Source organism: Polyodon spathula, chromosome 2 (assembly GCF_017654505.1).
Source record: "Polyodon spathula isolate WHYD16114869_AA chromosome 2, ASM1765450v1, whole genome shotgun sequence".
NCBI lineage: Eukaryota > Metazoa > Chordata > Actinopteri > Acipenseriformes > Polyodontidae > Polyodon > Polyodon spathula.
The window spans coordinates 8,520,574-8,543,070 of NC_054535.1; the positions used below are offsets into that span (position 1 = coordinate 8,520,574).

General features: G+C 39.0%; 1 protein-coding gene across 2 annotated transcripts in view; it reads left to right on the forward strand.

Moving 5' to 3' along the window:
- LOC121329784 (Kv channel-interacting protein 4-like) overlaps window positions 1-22,497 on the forward strand; it is a 340,188-nt gene that overhangs the window by 39,437 nt on the left and 278,254 nt on the right. Inside the window, exons 1-2 of one of the 2 annotated variants that reach the window (XM_041275583.1) lie at window positions 16,630-16,899; window positions 18,748-18,920. The exons of the other annotated variant lie outside the window; for it this stretch is intronic. Coding sequence (XP_041131517.1) covers window positions 18,773-18,920 — 148 coding nt within the window. The 5' untranslated portion in view covers window positions 16,630-16,899; window positions 18,748-18,772. Of the gene's footprint in view, window positions 1-16,629; window positions 16,900-18,747; window positions 18,921-22,497 lie in introns of those variants that run through there. 2 annotated transcript variants of the gene reach the window in all.

Sequence of the window (22,497 nt, forward strand, 5' to 3'; positions counted from 1 at the left end):
ATTCCAAAAAGTTTTTTCCACTATTATAACAGCAAGAGAACATTCAAAGAGGAGGTAAAATGTGTAAGAGGTACAAATGGCAAAATTATAGATGAAGAGAAAAAAATAGCAAATATAATAAATTATTACTTTTCACAAGTTTTTACAAAAGAGAATACGGGCAACATGCCCCACATGTTGACCTGTTCCTATCCAATTTTAAATAACTAGCATAACAGAGGTAGAAGTGTTAAAGGGTCTAGGAGCTCTTAAAATAAACAAATCCCCTGGGCCGGATGAGATCCTCCCAATAGTACTCAAAGAAATGAAAGAAGTTATTTACAAACTGCTAACCAAGATCATGCAGCAGTCTCTTGACACAGGGGTTGTACCGACAGACTGGAGAATTGAAAACATAAAACCGATCCACAAAAAGTGAGACAAAACCGAACCAGGTAACTACAGACTTCTATTATATGGAAACTATGATAAGATCCAAAATGGAAAATTATCTGTATGGTAACAGTGTCCTTGGAGACAGTCAGCATGGTTTTAGGAAAAGGAGATTGTGTCTAACTAACCAGCTTGATTTTTTTGAGGATGCAACATTGATAATGGATAATTGCAAAGCATATGACATGGTTTATTTAGATTTCCATAAAGCAATTGACAAAGTCCTGCATAAAAGATTAATTCTCAAACTGAACGCAGTAGGGATTAATGGAAATGCATGCACATGGATTAGGGAGTGGTTAACATGTAGAAAACAGAAAGTACTGATTAGAGGAGAAACCGCAAAATGGTTTGAGATAACCAGTGGAGGTCCTCTGTTCTTTCTAATCTACATTAATAACTTATATTCTGGTATAGTAAGCAATCTTGTTAAATTTGTAGATGACTGAAAAATAGGAGGAGTGGCAAACATCGTTGTAGCAGCAAAGGTCATTCAAAATGATGTAGACAGCATTCAGAACTACAAAGACACATGGCAAATGACATTTAATAGAGAAAAGTGTAAGGTACTGCACACAGCCAATAAAAATGTGCATTATAAATATCATATGGGAGATAATGAAATTGCAGAAGGAATCTATGAAAAAGGCCTAGGCGTTTATGTTGACTCAGAAATGTCTTCATCTAGACTGTGGGAAAGCTAAAAAAAAAAAAGGTCAACAAAATGTTTGGATAAATAGTGAAAAGTGTTGAATTTAAATCAAGGGAAAAAATGTTAAAACTTTACAATGAATTAGTAAGACCTTGCATACAAAAAAAAAGATATTGCTGCTTTAGAAAGAGTGCAAAGAAGAGCTACCAGAATTATTCTGGGTTTAAAAGGCATGTTATATGCAGAAAGGCTAAAATAATTGAATCTATTCAGTCTTGAACAAAGAAGTCTACGTGGCGATCTGAGAATGGATAGGAATACCAATGAATGTTTAAACTGTAGTATCCTACTGTAGCTTTTAAAAATAATTATGCTTAAACATTCAATTACTTTATGAATTTTGTTTTGATGGAAAATGACAAAGGCCACACTGGTGATTGTATATGGGAAAAGCAGGATTGTCCAAAGAGGACAATGGTCAGAAATTGGGGTGCAATTATGTATTTTGTTAAAGGCACAAGAGTGAAAAAATTGCATGTATCCATGGAGACAAAGCCATTAGAAACATAGTCAAGCAGACAAAGTTTTGACCTCTAAATCCCTGCCCAAGGAAAGCATGTGTAAGTTGATGTTTTGGTTATATATATATTTTGGAAGGGTAACTCAAGAATGTCAAGGTGGAGAAGAATTTAGGACAGAGTGGGATTATATATTACTATATATATATATATATATATATATATATATATATATAATATATATATATATATATATATATATAATATATATATATATATAGAGAGAGAGAGAGAGAGAGAGAGAGAGAGAGAGAGAGAGAGAGAGAGAGAATGCAGTCAAATACAGCTTTGAAGATGCAAAGAAGACCAGCTCCCTCTACAGACTAAAACAGGCATTGGAAATAAGTTGAGTGATGGCTGCTGTAGTAATGCAGTTATGGACAGATGAAAACTAACTAAGAAGGATATCCACAATCTGGGAATATACTCTGGCCTACTACAATATCATAAAAAACATGATCAATGCTTTATTCTCTGTGTGGTCACCTTGGACAGTGAGAACCGACTTAAATGTTTGCCACATACAGTACTCTGTGTACTGTGGTTACATGACAGGCAAAAGTATTTTCTTCTTGAAGATTAGTCTGTGAAATTTGACAGCAGTAGAGATCCAATTTGTTTAAATCTCAATATTTCAGTAAAGTGTATTGCTACTGTTCTAGGTGATCTAGATCGCTAAACACTGTCATGTTCCGCAAACAACTCCAACTTACGTTTTGCCCAGTGTAGTGTGATTCTTGGTGTTCTTGTCTCATGTGCTGTAACCCTCTCATTTTTGTTGAGCTGAAGAATAGACGTCTTTAATTAGTATACATGAAAACAGGCCACATATATTTATACACTATCTCAGGCTGGGACCTAGGAGCCCTGTGAGGCTCCAATGTGATTTCCAACAGCATATTTTATCATACAACGCTAAGACAAGGACTGGCATTTATTGGAATGTCTTTAGAACCCTAGTACAAATTATTATGGAGTTTATATTTTTTTAGTAGACCAGAGTAGCTCACTGTGAACTACCATTGTTTTACCACAGTCATATCACACAATGAAGTGAACCATAAGATGCCATTTTACCATTTACATGATACAACTTGCTGTCCTGTTTTTAACAAGCCCTTGTTTAACAACTCCTTGTTTAATCTCTGCAATTCTTGATTTTTCAGCTTATTTTTAACCAAACCGTTTCCTTTAATAGTCACAAGAAGGCTTGTGATTTTGTTCAGGGACATGTACAATCAACGACGGGGAAATACCACGCTGCTTTCTTAAGTTATTCATTTTAGCAGTTTATGTTTTTAGTTTAAGGCAGCTTTTTAAACTAAAGCTATGATCTAGCTCTTAAATAAGAGATGATGCATGCAATATTAAAAGAAAGTAATTTAGAAATGGGAATTTTTGCAGCTAGGCCAGATTGATCAGCAGTTCTGCCAAATAATTAAATTGTCCAGAACTATGTGTGGAGGCCTGGAGTAATTGAAAATGAAGAATACAATTACTGATCAGGTTCTCGTCGACAAGCACCTTGGGTCATCATTATATATCATAATAAAAAGGACCAGTGATCAAATTGTATTTAAAGGGTGAAACAGAAACAATAATAAACATAATTCTATTATTTTCCAGTCACTCCCACACTGGGCAAATATCATGTGTAATAATAGCAAACAATGTGGCCAGGTTGCTATTTTTAGCTCAGGAAAAAAGTATGAAGTGAAAATGCAAGTGAAAATTATTCACTGTGGAGATCATTTTGTTTTGACAAAATAGTAATACGTTACAGTCTGTATACCATAGAGTCCAGCATCTGTATGTTTTTGAGAAATAATTGCAATTGCATATCAAAGGTTTGTCTTCATCAGCAGAGCTTTGTATTGAAAAAAAAAAAAACATTAATCCACCAAATTGCAAATGTTCTTTTGCTTAGAATCATTACAATTATTGATAAGGCTGCAAAAATGATATGATCACAATGTAATGTTATTATTATTCGTTGACAGTGCCCTGTACCTGCATACTGTCTTCTACATGGTGCAGCATTTAGCAGACTGTGGAATCTAGCGAAGCATGTACAAGATAAATACTATCACATTTAATATCCAGTTATTAATTATGAGATTAGGCATGATCACCCTTCGTTGATGTAATCGTAGATGTGATTCACTGTGCTATTCTTTTTAGTTATTCCTGATAATAACAGGTGCTGCGTTTAGTTGCTTGTCCCTGTGCCAGATGTCTCCATCTGCGCACGGCTTTCCACATAGAGCTACAGAATTAAATTTAGCCCTCTGGCGTGCCAAACTATTAGTATGCTTTTAAAGGCAGCCAAAGAGACCATTTCACCTGGAGTTTAGAGGGATTATATTATTGTAAAGCAAACAGTTTCCGAGGTTCAGGGCAGCTATATTTAGATTCTTAAGTTGAGTTTTAGATCCTATTAGAAGGAGTTCAGATTTGCTAATGTTCAGCTGAAGGAAATTAGCAGACATGCATGTCTTGAATGCAAGCTGAAAGCTGGACCATGGCAAAGGGGCTTCCAGGGTCGAGTTTTGAGGCTGTGTTGATCGATGAGGCTGTGTTGATCGATGAGGTGACCCAAGGGAAGCCTATAGCTATTGAAGAGAAGGGATCCAACAACAGATCCTTGGGGAACACCACAAGTGACTGGGTTTGCAACGCCACTGCGCCCAGCATAGAAAACAGACTGCATGCATCCAGATAGGTAAGAGGACATCCAGGAGAGACAGGTTTCAGAGATTCCAATGTACTTCTGAAGGCGATCAAGAAGAATGCCATGATCTGTGGTGTCAAAAGCGGCTATTAGGTCAAGGAGAACAAGCACAGAGAGAGCACCAGCATCAGCATTAAACAGAAGATCATTCACAATCCGGAGCAGAGCAGTTTCAGTACTGTGATGCGGCCGGAAACCAGACTGTAGAGATTCAAGCAGATTGTTATCTGTGAGATGGTTCATCAGCTGACTAGCTACAGCCCTTTCGAGGGTTTTTTTAAGTAACTCGGGCAGGCTTAAGGGCAGCAGGAACTGAGCCAGAGTCCAGGGACAGGTTGAGAGTGTGCATAATGGAGGGAGCAAGATCAAAAGCACAGACACCGACAAGGTTAGTTGGCCAGGGGTCCAGCGGGCATGTGGCAGTGGTTGATTTCAACAGTAAGCCGGAAACATCAGCAATGGAGAGAGGAGAGAAGGAGGAGAGGGCAGAAGGGGCAAGCGGAGGAACATCAAGGTGGTCAAGCAGTAAACTGAGTTTGTGATGGGAGAGCGTAGAATAGATGTTGTGGAAAGAAAGCAGAGAAATCATGACAGGTAAGAGAGGAGGATGAATGGGAGTTGGATCTGTCGGTGGCTGGATGTAGATTTTGGTCAATGGTCTTAAAGAGAACATTGCTTTTACCATGTTCCGTAGTCAAGCACATGCCTGTAGCTTGTGAGATGGTCGGTCCAGATCTCTCTGTGAACCTTTAGTCCAGACAACCTCCACCTGCGCTCAAGCTTGCAGCAGGCAGACTTAAGCAATCAAAGTTCGAGGGTGTACCATGGGCAGTTTCGATCTTTCTTCACGGTTCTGGTTGTAAGCGGGGCAACAATGTTGATGATATGAGTAAGGGTGGCATTATAGAGTGTCACTGCATTATCAGCGGAGGATGGGAGAGTACCAGTTAGAGGGGATGCATAGACACATTCTGAGAGTTTCAGAGGATTCAGCAGATTCTTGGGAGGGAAGGAGATAACAGTAATGGAGGAAGGAACAGGGAGATTAATATTAGCTGTGATTAAGTAATGTTCAGAGAGAGAGAGAGATATCTGAGACAGAGAGATTGGAGATATTAAGTCCCCTGGTGATGAGCAGATCCAGGGTGTGTCCACGGGTGTGAGTGAGGACGCTGACAGATTGAGAGAGTCCAAGACAGTTCAGAAGCATGTCAGTCACTAGGGGGGAGAAAGACAAGTCAACATGAATGTTGAAGTCATCTAGGAGTAGGATTTTGTCAGTAGAAGTGCAGCCGAGGGAGTGGAATTCTGGAAACTATGTAATAAAAGCAGAGTTGCTCTTAGATGGATGGTAGATAACAGCAAGGGTGAGGGACATGGGAGAGGGAAGCTTGATGGTGAGATGCTCAAATGAAGAAAGGCAAAGAAAGAACTGAGGAAGCAATCTCAGAATTTGAAATAACAGTAGTGCCCCTGCCTTGGCCAGTGAGATGAGGTTTGTCAAAGAGGGAATAGCCCTTTGGGGTGGTAGATGCAGGGAGTGCATGTTATTTACAGATTGCCAGGTTTCAGCTAGACAGAGAATTTTAAGATTGGTATCCGTTATAAGTTCGCTGAGAAGCAGAGATTTGTTAGTCAGAGAGTGACGTTGAAAAATGAGATTTTTTCAAGTTTGTAGCAGGCAGCGTAGGTGGAGAAGGAGTTAGTAAGGGTATGTGCAGCAGGTACTTACCAGTGCAAGGTAAACTGAGTGTTAGCACAGTTGCAAGGTAAAACAAAACACATGACCAAAAGTGCCTCTGCAATCAGCTGAAATATATACAACTTTGATTTGTATTATGGTTTGTATTAAACAATAATGATATGCAAGAAATCACAATGAAAACTAACATTGTCTAAGAGCATGACAAAATGCATGACAAAATGCACGGGCCACATATGTGGTTAGACTTTAATTTCCAAGGTCTAACAGTAGACTTTTATTTTCAGGGTCTGCATTACTATAAACAAGGTGCTTTAAACACAGGGCAGAACAAGTCCACCTTCTGTGATGTTTTAAGACATAAAGTTAGTAATGTACTGTATAATTTTTAAGGAGAGGTTCCATCCTTCAAAGGCCCTACGCATATAAAGAAAGGTACTGTCATTGAGGAGACCCGACAAACAGGAGGAGGGTCACCTGAGATGACCCAACAAACAGGAGGGGGGTCACCTTCTCTGAGATGACCCGACATACGAAGAATCTTGCGAACCACAAAAGAAAAACATTGATTAGTAATATTAACACATAAAAGAGGTTCCTATTCTTCAGTGGTCCAATATGTGCAGTAAGGTGGTTCCGTCGATGAGGATACCCGAAATAAAGGAGGGGGCCACAGTCTTTGAGGTGACCTGACATACAAAGCAGGGAACCATCATTGAGGTTACCCAGCATATGAAGAGGCTCTTGAACTGGAAAGAAAACAAGAAGCTAGTAGTTGTTAGAATGTATTGAGTGGGGTGTTGCGCCTCTTATAGCCCCAAAGCCCCAAATAATAGAAGGGGGGTTCCGTCACTGAGGAAACCCGACAAACAGGAGGGGGGGGGGGGGGGGGGGTCATCATCTTTGAGGAGACCTGACAAACAAGAGGGGTTCTGCCGATTGGGGCCCTCACATAAATAGAGGCATTAGAACCTGAAAGAGAAGAAGACAAAGAATCCTGCATGTTAAAGGAGGGGTTTGGCTGGGGGTCCCCTCTGACTCATGGAGAACCCTCCTCTATGAGGCAAATGCAGTGACACTTAACAAAGAGTTGGAGAAAGTGGAATCACTAAGCCCCGCAGAGGATGGACCCCTGGCTCCCCGCTGAAGACGTTTATGGAAAGAAAAAAGAGAATTGCCAATGCAGATAGAAAAGAAGAAAAAAAAATTGTTTAGCACAAAAGAAAAAACGCTTAATGTGACACTGGGGTTAGTAACTGTACCCTACTGGCTATGTGAAGACCCTCTGCACGGTGGAAAGGAAAAAAAAAAACCTTTTATTTAATTTATTTATTTAAGAGGAAACCTTCAGTGGTCCAGGCAGATAGGTCTTCCCCACTCCGGACATACTAGCAATGGACTGATGGGCCGATACTATTTCAAATGTGGAAGAACGAATGTAATGTTCAACTGCTGATGAGGTCCAGCATCCCAAATTTTTGATTAGATGCTAGTTAATCTTTGCTCCTGCTGCTGAAGAGGCTGCCCCAATTCTGAATGAATGCGGAGTGTAGAACTGCAGGGGAAGACCTGCTCTGGAAATTAAAGTGGAGAGCTGAGAACAAAACCAATGTCTTGAGACAACAGACCCGCTTGCATTAATTAATAGGGGCCAGAAGGAGATTTGAGTTTACTTTCTGTAATGTATTTCAGCATGGAAGTATATGGGCATAGAGGAGAGTCAATTTTTGAAAGTTGAATACATTGTCCTTGCCAAAGGTGATCAGTTTTTGAAATGCGTAGAAAGAGAATAAAATGAGAATCTAGAATATGAGTAAGGTTGCTGCAGCGAATACCCAGAGTGGGAAAACTGGAAATAAAAGAGACTGTATATTCAGAGCATCTCAAAAATCCCCAAAATGCAAAGAGGCATAATACTTCCATTGTCAGATGGGGAAAAACAGCCTTGTCAGAAAATTGAAATCATACTGCCAAAATGTCTATAGAATAGGCAGGCGAGTGATAGATGCAACTGGAGAGCTCTTGGAAATTCCTTGCAGGGGGAGATGAAGAGCTGGGCTTGATAATATGGTTGGAGAAGAATTAGACAGCAAGTGAAATTGGTGTTGAATTCCTGACAAATAGGATTTGATTGTAATTGGTGCTAGATGAAGAGAATCCTTTGAATAAACTATAAAAGCCATGATCCAATTCTGGTTAAAAGGAGTAGGATCGCTCCTGTTTTATGAACAGAAGGTTATATAACAAGTCCAACCTGTAGAGCAAGAAGATCTGGTAGAAGGGGCAAGTGCTGAACCATGTAATCTTGTGCTGAATTAAGTAGTTTATTAATGGTTGGATTCAGTTGAAAATGAGCTGGTTTAACTGAGGCGTTGCTGCTGGGATGGCAGAGCTTTAGGAATCAATCTGTGGAATTTGGATATCTATAAATGAGAAAGAGCATCAGCTGCATTATTAAATATGCCCGGTAGATGGCAAGCATGTATTAGAAAATTGTTGGATACTGAAAATCAATACTAGCCGCCGCAGTAATTGCATGATAAGAGGGGAACTGGAACAGCCTTTATTTATGATATGTACTGTAGCTATATTATCGCAATAGAATAAGATCGATTTCGTAGACCAGAGATGACCCCATAGCTGGGCTGCCGCAACTATTGAGTACATTTCAAGAAGAGCTGTGGATTTTAGATATGGAGATAGATTTTCAATTTCCTCTGAGCCTATACTGGAAAACCATTCATTTTTTAAGAGTCTTCTGAATCTGAGAGATAATGCATCTGTAAACAAAGCCATGTTGTGTGGTGCTGAGATGAAATCGTCATAAAACATGGATAAGCTGTTCCAATGCTGAATAAGAGCAGACCACATTTTAATATCTTTCCCAACTTCTGAGGAAATATTTATGTACGAGTCCAGATTTTTTGCTGTTGATGCAAGAGTAAGTAGTTGAGTTACAAATGTCCTCCCTTGGGACATATCCTATTAAACAAATCTGGATCAGGTTGAGCCCAATTAATTTTGCAGAGAATGCTTTATACTTAAAGGACATAGTCCCTCCATACCTGATAGAGAACTCCACTATATAATATTCTTAGGAGTCTAATTCAGCTTTGCGGTTAGGATGTATGGAGCATAGCACATCTCTAAATATGGAGAAAGCAAGGACGAATTTCCCCCAATGCTAGATTTTTGAGTAATCTGGGATCTCTGGATTTTAATGTTATTGACAGATCTCCACAATCCACCACTCTGTGATCCAGAAATTCTGATGTCGCCATTAGTAATGAAACAAGATTTATATCCTTGCCGTCTATTTTATTGCGCCGAATTTGCGGGGATATTGAATGACGCCTGGCTGTGGCTGGGGGGGAGGAACCAAGTGCTGAAGCAGTGACAAGGTTGAAGATGGGAGGATCTTCTGAAGGTACCAGTGGTAGAACTGAACAGGAAGTAACTGTAGCTGCCACTGGTGCTATTACTGCAGGAATGGAGGAAAATACTGAAAGAGCTGAAGTTTGCTTCTCTTGTTCGATGTTACATATCCTCCCCCTCAGAATGGTACCACCGGTCCATTTGAAAATCCTACACCCTCATGCCTTCTCGAGAGAAAAAATCTGCGTTTTGATGCAGTTTCCTTGCTTGGTGGACTACCCGGAAGGCATAAGGCTGCAGGGCCAATTACCATCTCTTGATCCTGGTGTTGTTATCCTTCATATGGTGAAGCCATGCTAAGGGGGCATGATCTGTAACCAGGGTGAAGTGTCGCCCCAGGAGGTAGTACCGGAGTGACTTGACTGCCCATTTTACTGTGAGACACTCCTTCTGGATGGTACTATAATTTTTCTCATGGGGAAGGAGCTTCCTGCTGATGTACAGGACCGGGTGCTCGCTTCCCCGGACCTCCTGAGACAACACTGCCCCGAGACCTGTCCCTGACGCATCCGTCTGCAGGGTAAACTGCCTACTGAAATCAGGACTGCACAGCACTGGCTTGCTGCACAACCTTCACTTCAGAGCGAGAAAGGCCCTCTGACAAGGCTCTGGCCACTGAACCGTATTTGGGGCAACCTTCCGGGTGAGGTCTGTCAAAGGAATAGTGAGCATGCCGAAGCTCGGGATGAACTTCCTATAATAGCCCCAAGAATTGACTGTGGAGTGGAGTGACTGATGTGATGGAACAGTCTTACCTGGTCGGCTGACGTCACGTCCCATAACGGGGCACTCCCAGTCGATGTGGCTCACCTTCCAGCTTGTTTCACACATCAGTGAACTGTTTTTTCACCATGAAGCTTCAGCAGGAGGTAGACACACTGGAGCCCTCATGGGGGCTCGACAGTAGGGTAGCCGCGTGAGACCCCGGTCCAACACTGCATCAGCCTGTGGGATTACCCCACTCCCGGTTCTCAGGCCGGGAGCTCCCGCTGCCACACTCCATTCAAAGACCTAGCTACCCCTCCCCCCGAGTTATTACGCCCTCCTAAGGGCAAATGGAGGGGGTGATGCTGAAGGAGTGCTGTTTTCAGGCAGCTTAGCGGGCGTTGGTTCAACTGCCCGGTACGGCTCTGCCAGTTGAATCACACGTTCCAAAGTGGTGGGCTCCTGTCGCCACATCCACAAGCGCAGCCCCGAAGCCAAGGACTCCAGGAACCGCTCAACGATGATCACCTCCACTAGCCTGGCAGTAGTGGTCGCCCCTGGATTTAGCCATCCCTGGACGTAGTCCTGCAGGCAGTGAGCGATGGCCCTGTTATGCTCTTTCACAGCAAAGCTCTCCTCCCGGAATGTGCGGCGGTAACCCTCCGGAGTCATCCCCACGTGGTTGAGGATGGCAGCTTTCAGTGTAGGGTAGTCCATCCTTGCTACCGGATCCAGAGTCCTCGCTGCCGCCTGCGCCTCTCCCGTCAGCTGTGGTAGGAGGCAGCTAGCCCACTGCTCTTGGGCCCACCCATTATTTTGGTTGACCGCTGTCTGGCTCCACAGCTCTTGCATTCCCTTGAACTGCCGCAGTAAGGGTTTCCCGCAAGATGTCCATAAAGGCGGTAAATTGCTGGGGATCCATTCTGCTCCCTGATTTTGCACTGCAGTATTTGGACAGTGCCAGTGAATGCTGCTTCTGACACCACATGTAGAAGGGTGGTGGGTAATTCACTTGAAACACGGGAGACAGAAAGATGTATTTGGAAACACCACACATGTGTCTGTTTTTATTTTATTTTCGCAATGATTTATTTTAACCCGCAGAGGGTTCTGCTGTCCTTGGCCTGAATACTGCCAACAGTAAACAGGACCACGCGTTTACCAATTCAGGTACAGAGTCCAGTACACATGCAAGTGCTCAAAATAACAATGAAAACAACTGGCAAAAGAAAAAGGTAAAATAAAAGAGAGTCACTTGGAACGAAGAAGATTAGCTCCTTGGGTAGGTGGTTGTGGCAAAGTGGTTGGTAAGGGGAACAGATGTCATGGTGATGCGGTGCAGAAGTGATGAACAGACAACAGTGATTCAGTGAATAAGTGCTTTATTGCTCTTTTCCAGGTCTGGCGACCGTCAAAAATAATAAATCCCCGGCAATACACAACAATGTGTAAAGCACGGGGATAATGAAAACAAGGGCACAGTCCTGAACAAAAACAACGGTACGGTCACCAGTCCTGGGTGATCGAAAACGTGCAGGTGCTCAGTGCAGTGGTGCTCCAGATAGTGCTCTCCTTTCGACAGCTCCGGAGATGTGCGTTAACTGTCTAGTGCTGAATACAAAAACAGACAGTTACACGGACAGACACAACAATACAAAACACGAATACAATCCACTCTGAGAGCTCCTCTCTCAGTCCTTCTCTCTCTCCAATCGTTTAACCCAAACGAAGGAGAAGATCAGCGTTACCCTGGCCCCTATATGTAATCCCGCATGATATCGAGATAAACGGTTGCAGCTGCCTTATTACTTGCAGCTGCCTCTCGTTTACCTTTCAAATCAATACGGTCTTACAACAGAGTCGCGCTTCCCTCCAGGCTGACCCACTTCCCTGACCCGGAAACGAACTGTCAGGCCAGCCCTTCCAGATACTTCTCCTCCCGTTCTTTAGCGCCCTCACAGGTCGGGAGGAAGATTCATCACCAGAACTCATCTTTCCGTCACAGTGGTATACCGTGAGAATCCTGGTTGGGAGGCAGCTGTTCTAATCTCATAGAGCCACTGAACTGAGACAGAAATGGAGGGGTGATTTGATCCTGGTTTGAAGATGGAGGAGAATGTTCTACTACAGACATATAATCTTGGGAATCCGAGTCCGAAGAGAGTCGGTGTAAGTGTTCCATTTTAATTGCTCTTTGCTGGTTTTAAGAGAAATCAATGGGTCTTGCAATCCGCTATGGTTTAGACCTGAACGAAAAAACACAAGACAACTAGGTGAAGGTGACTAAGGGTTAAATAGAATAGATTTAATTGGTGGAAGAAGATGATAGGGCGCAGGGGCCAGGTACTGCCCACCCCCCCGAACCACACTTAAGGTTATCATTATTAGCAAATATATTTTAGAATTTTTAAAGATCGTATCATTAAATGTTTGAAGTTATGAATGGCTCCCATGCGAATCGAAACATTAGATCGTAGAGATCTAGAACACTACCAGTTGTGTTCTAAACAGGAAACCTCTATATTCTCTGAAATTGTTTAACTAACTAATGAATGAAAGCAACATGCTAAAATGTTAGTTTACTTGGTTTATTTATGCAAATTTTGTATACACAATTTCCATTTAACACATGTAATACTCCTGTAAAGTACAGTATCTGTGAAAATTGTGAACAATACCATTGTTCTTTGTTTCCACAATGAATAAACTGAGCATGCCTTGTCCCTGCTATTTCATAAAGCTGAAAGATATCTGTCTCAAATTTTAAATTCCCTTTTTTTTTTTTTTTTTTTAATCAAATTCAAACATAACATACCCTTTTTCTACCTTGGTTATTTTTAGACATTTAAATTGCTTTTGGTCAGATATAAATTGTACTTGTCAAGCTGTGCTTGCTTTCATGAAGAATGATGACGATACGTGCGCTTTATGTATTTGCCTGGGAGTGAAATAATCCTCACAGGTTGTCCTTGCAGCAGGGGACCAGTTTCTTCTGTGCAGCTGCAGTCTTGTGATCTTGGCAGCAGTCTTCTGTAACCTACAGTATATATGCTTATTTGGAAGGACAATGAAAACTTTCTTTTAGATTTCAAAGTGCCTGGATGTCATAACCAAATATATATACTGTATATATTTTTGCTTTTTTTTACATGGTGAATTCCTTACTGGCTGTATTCAAATTCTGTGTACAGAGAAACTCTTATATATATTATCCTTGATGGTGACATATTTGAGTTCATATTTTTGATCAGTCTTCCACAGAATAGCTCAAGTATGATACCCTTCCACACAGTATGTTTTATGACGGGAGGTGCTAATTTGTTATTCTAAAGGTATATTAGTGTGTCTATTGTTTTACTCCATTGAAGGTTTAATGTAATTTTTCAGGTTTGATGTGCTGCAAGACAAAGCTGCTGGAATAACCTTAGTAAGATGGCATGGTCAGAGTCTGGTCACTGCTGCAACCAATCTTACAGACAGTTTGGTGATTTCCTAAACAACCTACAAGTACAGTGTTGAAACAAATGGATGTTCCTCAGCCTTCCATTATTGGAGAATACAGTAAGGGGATGTGTGGAGTTGATCAGAATATACATATTTAAATATTGTAATAGGTATGTCTTTTTTTAAATACATCTACAATTTTATATATATATATATATATATTATATATATATATATAATATATATATATATACAGTGTAGATGTATAATACTTTATATACTCTAGTGACAATCTTTGTGTTACACTTTTCCTTCAACACTGCATATTAAATAAAAACATGGTGGGAAGAAACATGCAGGTGGTTTACAAGTTGATCTTCCATCCCCAGAGCTCTTAATTACTGAGAAAAAAACACTCACTAATTACTTCTTCAAGCAGCAGTTAGTTGGAAAGTACATTTTTCCCGTACCTGTTTGCGCTGACAGAGAAGGATGATTATGGGGTTGTAAAGCCTTGGATCCCAGTGGTAAAGTGGTTAACACTGTGCAGGTGCAGGTGATCAATAATCAGATAAACGATGATAATCCAGGTGCAGTGAAGGTTTAATTGTATAATCTAATGCCTGGTGGCTAACAGCAGTAAACAAAAACAATGTTAATGAAGCAATACATCGGTGTGTATTGCTTATTTCCAATCCACGGCTTTGCCCTGAAATAACAGTCCCATTTCAGTTCACCCACACGTAACACATGCACAAACACAAACACCAGTCCACAGTGCATGCTCTAGTGCTCGTGGTGAATACAGTTCTTTTGTGACAACAAAAGTGCAGTGCTGTTGATCGGGTTTAGTGCTGGCCTTTGGCGACAGCTCCGGATCGTGTTAGCTGTCCAAATAATCACAAACAGTATTATTAATGACAAACAAAAAACAAACAAAACACTCACGTTTCACAACACAGATTTTCCTTGTGGTCATTTATTTTAACCATTCACAAAGGAACAGATCACATTACTACGTCCCCTTTTTATAACGTCACCCATGACCTCTTGGTCAACGAGCGCATCTGCTCCTCCAATCCACGGATGCCACACTGTTTCCCGTCCGGGTCATTGAGTTTGTATACTGTAGCTTTGCCCCCTTTCTAGATGGCTGACTTCCACCTAACCCTGGGAATAAACTGTCGTGCCATTTAGTGGAGGGTATTCTGTTTCCTTTATGCAGCTGCCTCGTAGGTCTGGAGGGAGATCTAACGCCAAGAATCATTCGATCTCTGTCACAATTCCATATAAGGTTAGTATCCTGGATTTAGCTGTTTTTTTTTTTTTTTTTGAATATGTCTAGAACTAACACAAGTTGCTTTTGGTTTAGTTGCAATATAAAATATTATAACTACAATACATTCAATCTGCCAGCACATATCTCTTTAATTAAAACATTCACCAGACTGAAATAATACTGTATATGGCACAGGACATTTAGATAGTGGGAAAGGTTGGTAATCATATAGGTTGTCTTAGAGGCTAACATTAGAAATCTTGATGCTGAAGTAGAGCTAAACACACCTCAGTGGTCAACAAAATACCGATTGAAAACAAACATGGTGTTATTCCGTAGGGATGAACAGGTTAGATTGTCTGTTACTGACTGGCCATAACAGAGCATGCTTTTTTTTTCTCTGAGATAATTATCCAGCTACAAAAAGAAAAAAGGCTTTTTGTATAAATATACCTTCACAAATCTAAAGGTTACCAATAAGGTCATAAATGGTTAGTCATCCTGACAATGGTGATTGATGTGCAGTACTGATACCAGATCCCTGCAAACACAAGACACTGCCACTGTCTTACTACTGGAAGAGTTCCAGGTTATCAGACAGATACATCTTCATAAAAACCCTTTCCCTTAAATCTATCCTAAGGAGAATGCTGTCAGCATGTTTTATAATGAAAAGAGCACCATTAAAGTGACGAGAGAGCTCTTGGAAAATGTACTGCTGGAACATGTGTTTTTACTTCACACACAATGTTAGTGTCTTGTATATATTAGTAAAAAATAAATAAAAAAATCTCTGTGTTTTGTTCTGAAGAGACGTTTTAAAGCTATACTGCAGTTAGGTGTTTATGTTACCACAATTTCGCAGCCAATCCAATCTGCAACTGTATGTTACATAAAGGTCAAAGATTGGTTTAAAACTCTTCTCTGGTGCCCTCTGCATTAACTCCCACTATCAGGGCAGCTGAGCCTGAGGCAATTCTCTAAGTACATATTTTAAACCGCAGAGTACCAGTTCAAATCGTGTTGATATTGATCAGATGGAAACAAAATTAATCGATCTTTAGCAAAAACAAGGCATAGTTGCCAAAATTAGAATTCTTTATGATAAATACTTGATTTCGTATGTAAAATACAAAAAGAAAATGATAGCGGTAAAGGTAAATGAAGGTCATCATATAATTGTAGTTTACACAATTAGTTCAGAGCAGTTATTGTAGTAGCGTTGGCCATAAGCAGCGCTTATAAAAGTTTAATATAGTAAAAGCATAGAACAGTGTACTAAAGCACAGTGAATGTATATTAACACACGGTAAAGCAAGTCCAGGGGTGTGGTTAAGCATATTAAAAAAAAAAAACATTGCAAACCGTAGTGAACGATGGTAAATGCATGGTGATATATGATTGTGTTCCATGAGTGAGTAAAGAGATAATTTAACAGGATGTTTAAGCATATACTGCTGTTTTTAAAACAAGTCACTCACAGTTGCTTAAAGACTAGCTTGTCTGTTGCTGTCAGCTCTGACTGAACCTGTAACTAGGTATTTATTTATTTTTTAATGTACAGATAATGTAGTCCTCACGTTAGACTTACTTGTAATTGGTCTTTAATAAAGGGCTATAAAAAAAGAAAAAAAAGATCTCAGATTCATTGGCCTGCCTCAGTGAGCCAGAAGGTGATGCAGAGGAATAATCCTCTGATGCTCTAAGTGGCTGTCGATGTTTTCAGCTGGTGAACAGCACTGGCATAAAGCACACGTATGATCTGTCTGTTCTTTTTTTTTGCATTGGAAGAACATTTTTTTCTTTCAGTATCAGCCACAGGGTTAAGACCCCTTCTTTTGTCTATCCTGTGGAAAAACAAAGCTTGAGCTTGGAGAATAATTGCTGCAGGTTTGAGAGGATTTTCCATCTAGTTACTGTACAGCCTTACAGAAGAACAAGGTTAGTGAAAAGTACCTTTTTAACTGTGAACAAAATATAAAATACAATTATTATCTAAGGGTGTATATGGTATTTTTAAAAACATCAATACTGTTCTCTATAGCTGTTTTTTGCATGATACAGTAAATAAAAAAATGATTACACATTTTGGTAAAATGATGTGTTTCTTGGAGAAGGCAGTTGAGAATCATTGTTTTCCACTATGAATTTTGGGGATATTGAGCAGGTTTAGAAACTTTTCTGAACTGTTTCATAACAGTGGGGGAACAAAACAGACGCAGAGCTTTAAAGTGAATAGAAACTGATAGTATGGATAGCAGCTGCTGTACGTAATCTATATATATATATATATATATATATATAATATGCTGTATATATTATATATAATAATATATATATATATATATATATATATAATATTAACGCAATCTATTAAACTTTAATTAAAAATTGAAATTAAATCTTTTTTTAGTGAGAAAAGTATGTAGCCTACTTACAGGTATTGTAGTAGTGGGTTTGTAATAGACAGTGTTTCAGAGAACAAATTTGCTGCAAACATGAAAGATTTACTGGAAGTTATGTGCTGCATGTCAAAAACCATATGCAACAACAGAATAATTATTATTGTGATCACTTCAAAATAACGTATCATACAGTTCATTCATGCTTTTCCATCCTTCTAGTTAATCATCTTTTATCACACTAGAAGTATTCTCTAGGTCCAATATACTCATGGGTATCATACTGTACAAAGAAAAAACAGTCCTTTTTGTGGCAGTAAGTCTGCAAATCTGCCTCTGCCACCCTCTCAAAGCCTCATATGAAGTACTGAAGTATATATAGTCTATATCTTATATATATATATATATATATATATATATATATATATATATATATATATATATATATATATATATATATATATATATACATACATACATACACACACACACACACACACACACACACACACACACACACACACACACTGCATGGTCAATGTGTCAATGACCTTGACATCTAATCCAACATGGCTGCATGATTGTGACAACAAACTTATATATATTGTTTTCATATTTTGTACACAAATGTATTTTATGATTCACTCTCTCGAGTTCCATTACAAGTTCTGCCCAGTATACATGAACTGTTTCACTGTAACATTGTTTTTAACTTCTGCCCGCATCAGTGATCTCTTTCAGATAAAGTCTAACTATCGGTGTTATTTTCTCAAAGCATCCACACTGTCAAAGCCTTATATCTCAGAAACCATTTGAGGTAGTGATGTCATATTTGTCAGGTTATATACTGTAAGCCTCCATGCCAAATTAGTTGGTGACAATGACATAGACTTTATAAGACTGCTATATGAGATCATGTAACTTTTTAAGTTTCTGTTTCTTCAGTTGTTGTTTTAATGTTTGGCACACAGCTGTATTCTATTCTTTCCATATCATTTTCCTTTGAAGTGGTGTACAGTAGAAATAAACCACTTCGCTGCCACAAATATACCGTACTAATTAACTTGATTTTTAAACATATTTTTAAGGAACTGTTCTTCAATTAAACATATTGAAACATGTTAATTGTGTAACATATTTCAGAATCAGAGGCTTTGCCTTGTAATGTCATAACTTAAGTTGTAAAACACAGAAAACAGAAAAGTCCTATTTTTTTTTTTTAATTACTGTATATAACAAACAGATTCCATTTTATTATTTATTATTATTATTATTATTATTATTATTATTATATATAGTACTCCATAACTAATGATATATATATATATATATATATATATATATATATTTTTTTTTTTTTTTTTTTGTTTGTTTTGTTTTGTTAAAGGTGAAAGTACTATATAGGGTATAGGATGTCTCTGTCGACTCCTGTGAAAAGTTCTCACAAGTGGAGGGAAGATCTGCAGCAGTTCCGCAGAAACCATGCAATCTCAAAGAAGGTTCTTCTCAGCTGCTGCCTGCTCAAACGGATTATTGCCTGGGCCACCCCCAGCATCCAAGGTACACAAATAGGACACAGAAAAACGGGCCAAACAATATTCAGTACTGCAGCTGTACATGAGATAGCAGTGCAACCAGTAAAGCAACTCAAATACTGCTGTAGAGCTTAGTGCCATGTGTACAGAGAATGCTTATTCGTCAATTTAATCAAACCAGTATGCTGTAATGTGGCATTTTTTCTGTTTCAATTTAAGCTTGTTTGTTTCTTACTGTTCGTATGGTGATTGAAGCGTTTGTGCCAATAGCAAAAGTACTCCTAGCACTGCAGTGGAAGCAAAAAAGCAAAGCGAACTCCATTTTAATAAGTATGGTACTAATACCTTCGTTTAAAGACAGAAACTAAGACAGAAATTTTTGACATCCACGCTCACAGGCTTATGTTGATTTATAAGTACACTGGTATTTTTATTATTATTATTTTTTTTTAGGATTACATTGCTGCCTATTTTAACAATTACTATTTAAGGATGATAAAGCCATCAATTCATTACAGGCCCATTACTACTGTGTAGAAGCATCTGTTTATTACTGTGTGTTTAAGGAAAGATAACGACAGTGATTCCTGTGAAAAACAAACAAAACAAATGAGTGCAACTGAAAATAATATATGCTTGCAGCTAAATTGTGATAAAACTGAGGTGATGTTAATTGGCTCCTCAAAACAGCTTTGCAAAGCCAATAGCATCAGTTTATTAAATGATGGTGTGGACATAAATTCTACTGACAGCAAAAGATCTTGGTGTAATTTTTGACTGCATTGTCTTTTGAGTCATGTTAAAAGCATCAGGAAAATGTCATTCTCCCTTTTGCATAAGATTACATGTTTGAGATCATCTCTGTCCATCTCAGATGCAGAGAAGCTGGTTCACTTTAATTTCCACATACATTGATTATTGTAATGGTCTGTTGGCTGTGGTGTCTGGCAGGGTCCTTCAGAGACTCCAGATGGTATAGAATTCAACATCTTGGGTTTTAACTAGAACTGCTGGATCTGAGCATATAACCCCAGTCCTGGCTTCCCTCCATTGGCTGCCAGTGAAGTTCAGGGTCGATTTTAATATTTTGCTTCTTACCTAATCATTTAATGATTTGGCTTCTAAATATCTAAATTACCTCTACATGCTTATGTCCCCTCTTGTGCCCTGCGATCAGCTGATCTAAATCTTTCAGTGGTTCCTAAAGCTAGGCTAATGTAGCTTTAAGAAATGGTTGAGTTAAATGTCAACCCCATAATCTTTCCAATAACCTTGCAGCCAGTGCTGTTATAAAAAAAATTCCCCACTATAATGAGGTAACATTCTGCACTGGGTTAAATATTCATTAAAAAAAAAAAAATTGAAATAGAAACATAGCTGTTTATTCAAATTTAATTTCCTAAGCTAGGCTTTTTATAATTTGTAAGACGAAAGGAGTGCTGAAGTAAACAAAATGTTGAAAAATATAACCACAATGCAAATACATTTTGCATGTTTAATGTAGCTCTAGGCATTGCCATCCTGTGGTCTAGCATGTCTAAATAATGAAATGAGAAGTACAAGAAGTAATTAGAACCAAAATGGAAGTCCTTCTAATTTACAATACAAAAATAGAAACATTTGTTGGTGTTTTATTATAAAGCCTGTCAATCATTTCTAATTAAAAGTAAAGTTTTATGCTTCAGAATTCAACAGTTCAAATACCTTTTATTTGTGGCTATGACTTATTCAGAAGCTTGTTTCTCAATAATAGAACGTTATTATTTTGGGCATCCCATTATTGGAAGATTAAAAAAAAAAAGAATACTTTTTTGTCATTTCTTTTTAATATATTATACATTTTATAGTAGTAATTTTTTAAGCTGTATTATTTTATTTGTTTGGCTTATTTGTCCATGAGAGATTGGATTTATTTTTTATAGTACTTGTGGGATAGCGTACTAGAACAATATATTCTATCTGGGTGTATGTAACTTATCTTGCCCGATGCCAGCTTCCACCCTAACTCCTGCTCTGTGTGACTGCTGCATTTCTGAAAGAGTTCATTCCTCCACTTCCACTAAGGTCCCATCCATTTCATCAGTGTGCATGTCCTTCATGCGCTTTGGTCAGTTACCAGCATTTTGGTGATCCTTTGAAGTTGGGTCAGTTAATATTACACATTTATTTTGTCGAGAATTCTATGGATTCAAGTTTTTCAATGCTTTATACTTGAGGAGAAGTAGACCTTTGAAAATGACGTTGCTCCCAGCAATAATAATACATTATGAAGATGACATACCCAGCAATGATAATACATTATGAAGATGACATACCCAGCAATGATAATACATTATGAAGATGACATACCCAGCAATAATAATACATTATGAAGATGACATACCCAGCAATAATAATACATTATGAAGATGACATACCCAGCAATAGCCGTACACACAAAATTAGTTTCAGGAAAATGTGGAAGAATGTATATGTTACACTCATAGTATGGATTCACTCACTTACCGACAAAAATAATAATTTTGCGATTTCAGCATTTACAAATGATCAAAGAACAATATGAAAGATTATTTCGGTCTTTGAGCAAATTACTTTGATCAAATTGCGAAAAGGCAAACAAGCAAAGAACGAAATAGAACAGAAGTGACTGCTTCTTTGGTCATTGAGTAAAACGATAGAATCAAATTGCGAAATGCGTTTTGAGCAAATGCACAGCTCCCGAACAGATTTTAAAGATGCTGCTCAATCTGTGAATAGCAATTAATTGCGAGGTGTTAAAAATGGGCATCAAGTGAAATAAAAACGTTTTAATGGGAAACTTGGTTGTATTTCTAGAAGACAAATCCACCCACTAATCAATACATCATCTCCAAGTGCATAAAGGCTCCGTGTGGCGAGGCCGAACAGAGAGACGGGCGTTTTTAGCACCTCGAGGAAGGGCTACCCTCAGCCATGGATTCCCTAAGGTTTCCTCTTACCAGAGTAGGTTTTTTTTTCCTTAGCTGAGTGCGGAGTGGTTCGTATTTAGTTTCTGCGGGGTGCGTGGCAGGCTGGAGATGCTGGGTTGTCCCTCAGTGCAGTCATGCTCTGGGGGGCGGCCCATGTCTCAGTAGTTATTTTTCAGGCTATTGCGTTAACCATTCATCATTTCATTTTATCCAATCATTCATCTTTTCCTATCTTTTGGGGGTAGGTGGCAGTGTGCCACTGCAGGTTTTGCATAACCATTCATCATATTCATTATCCAGTCGTGGTTTAGCGGCTTTGTCTTTTGGGGGGAGGTGGCTCATGTGCCACTTCCTATCTGCGGCACTAACCTATATGATACCATTTGTGTATGTGCTAGCTGGCCAGCCTTGCGGATGGCTGTTCAGCACCCAGGGACATTGTTATTAATTTGTCTGTTCAATTGGAATTCAATTCATTCACATTGCGGATTCCCATTTAATGAGAGCTCATTTAAAAAAAAAATAAAAATATCACAATTTTGATTTAGAAACATACAAATCACTGTATTTGTTATTGCAAGGCTTGCTGCTGTGGCATTTAGAATTGCAATGAACTCCCTTACGCCCGCAGAAGTACTTCTTTGTTTGACAAAA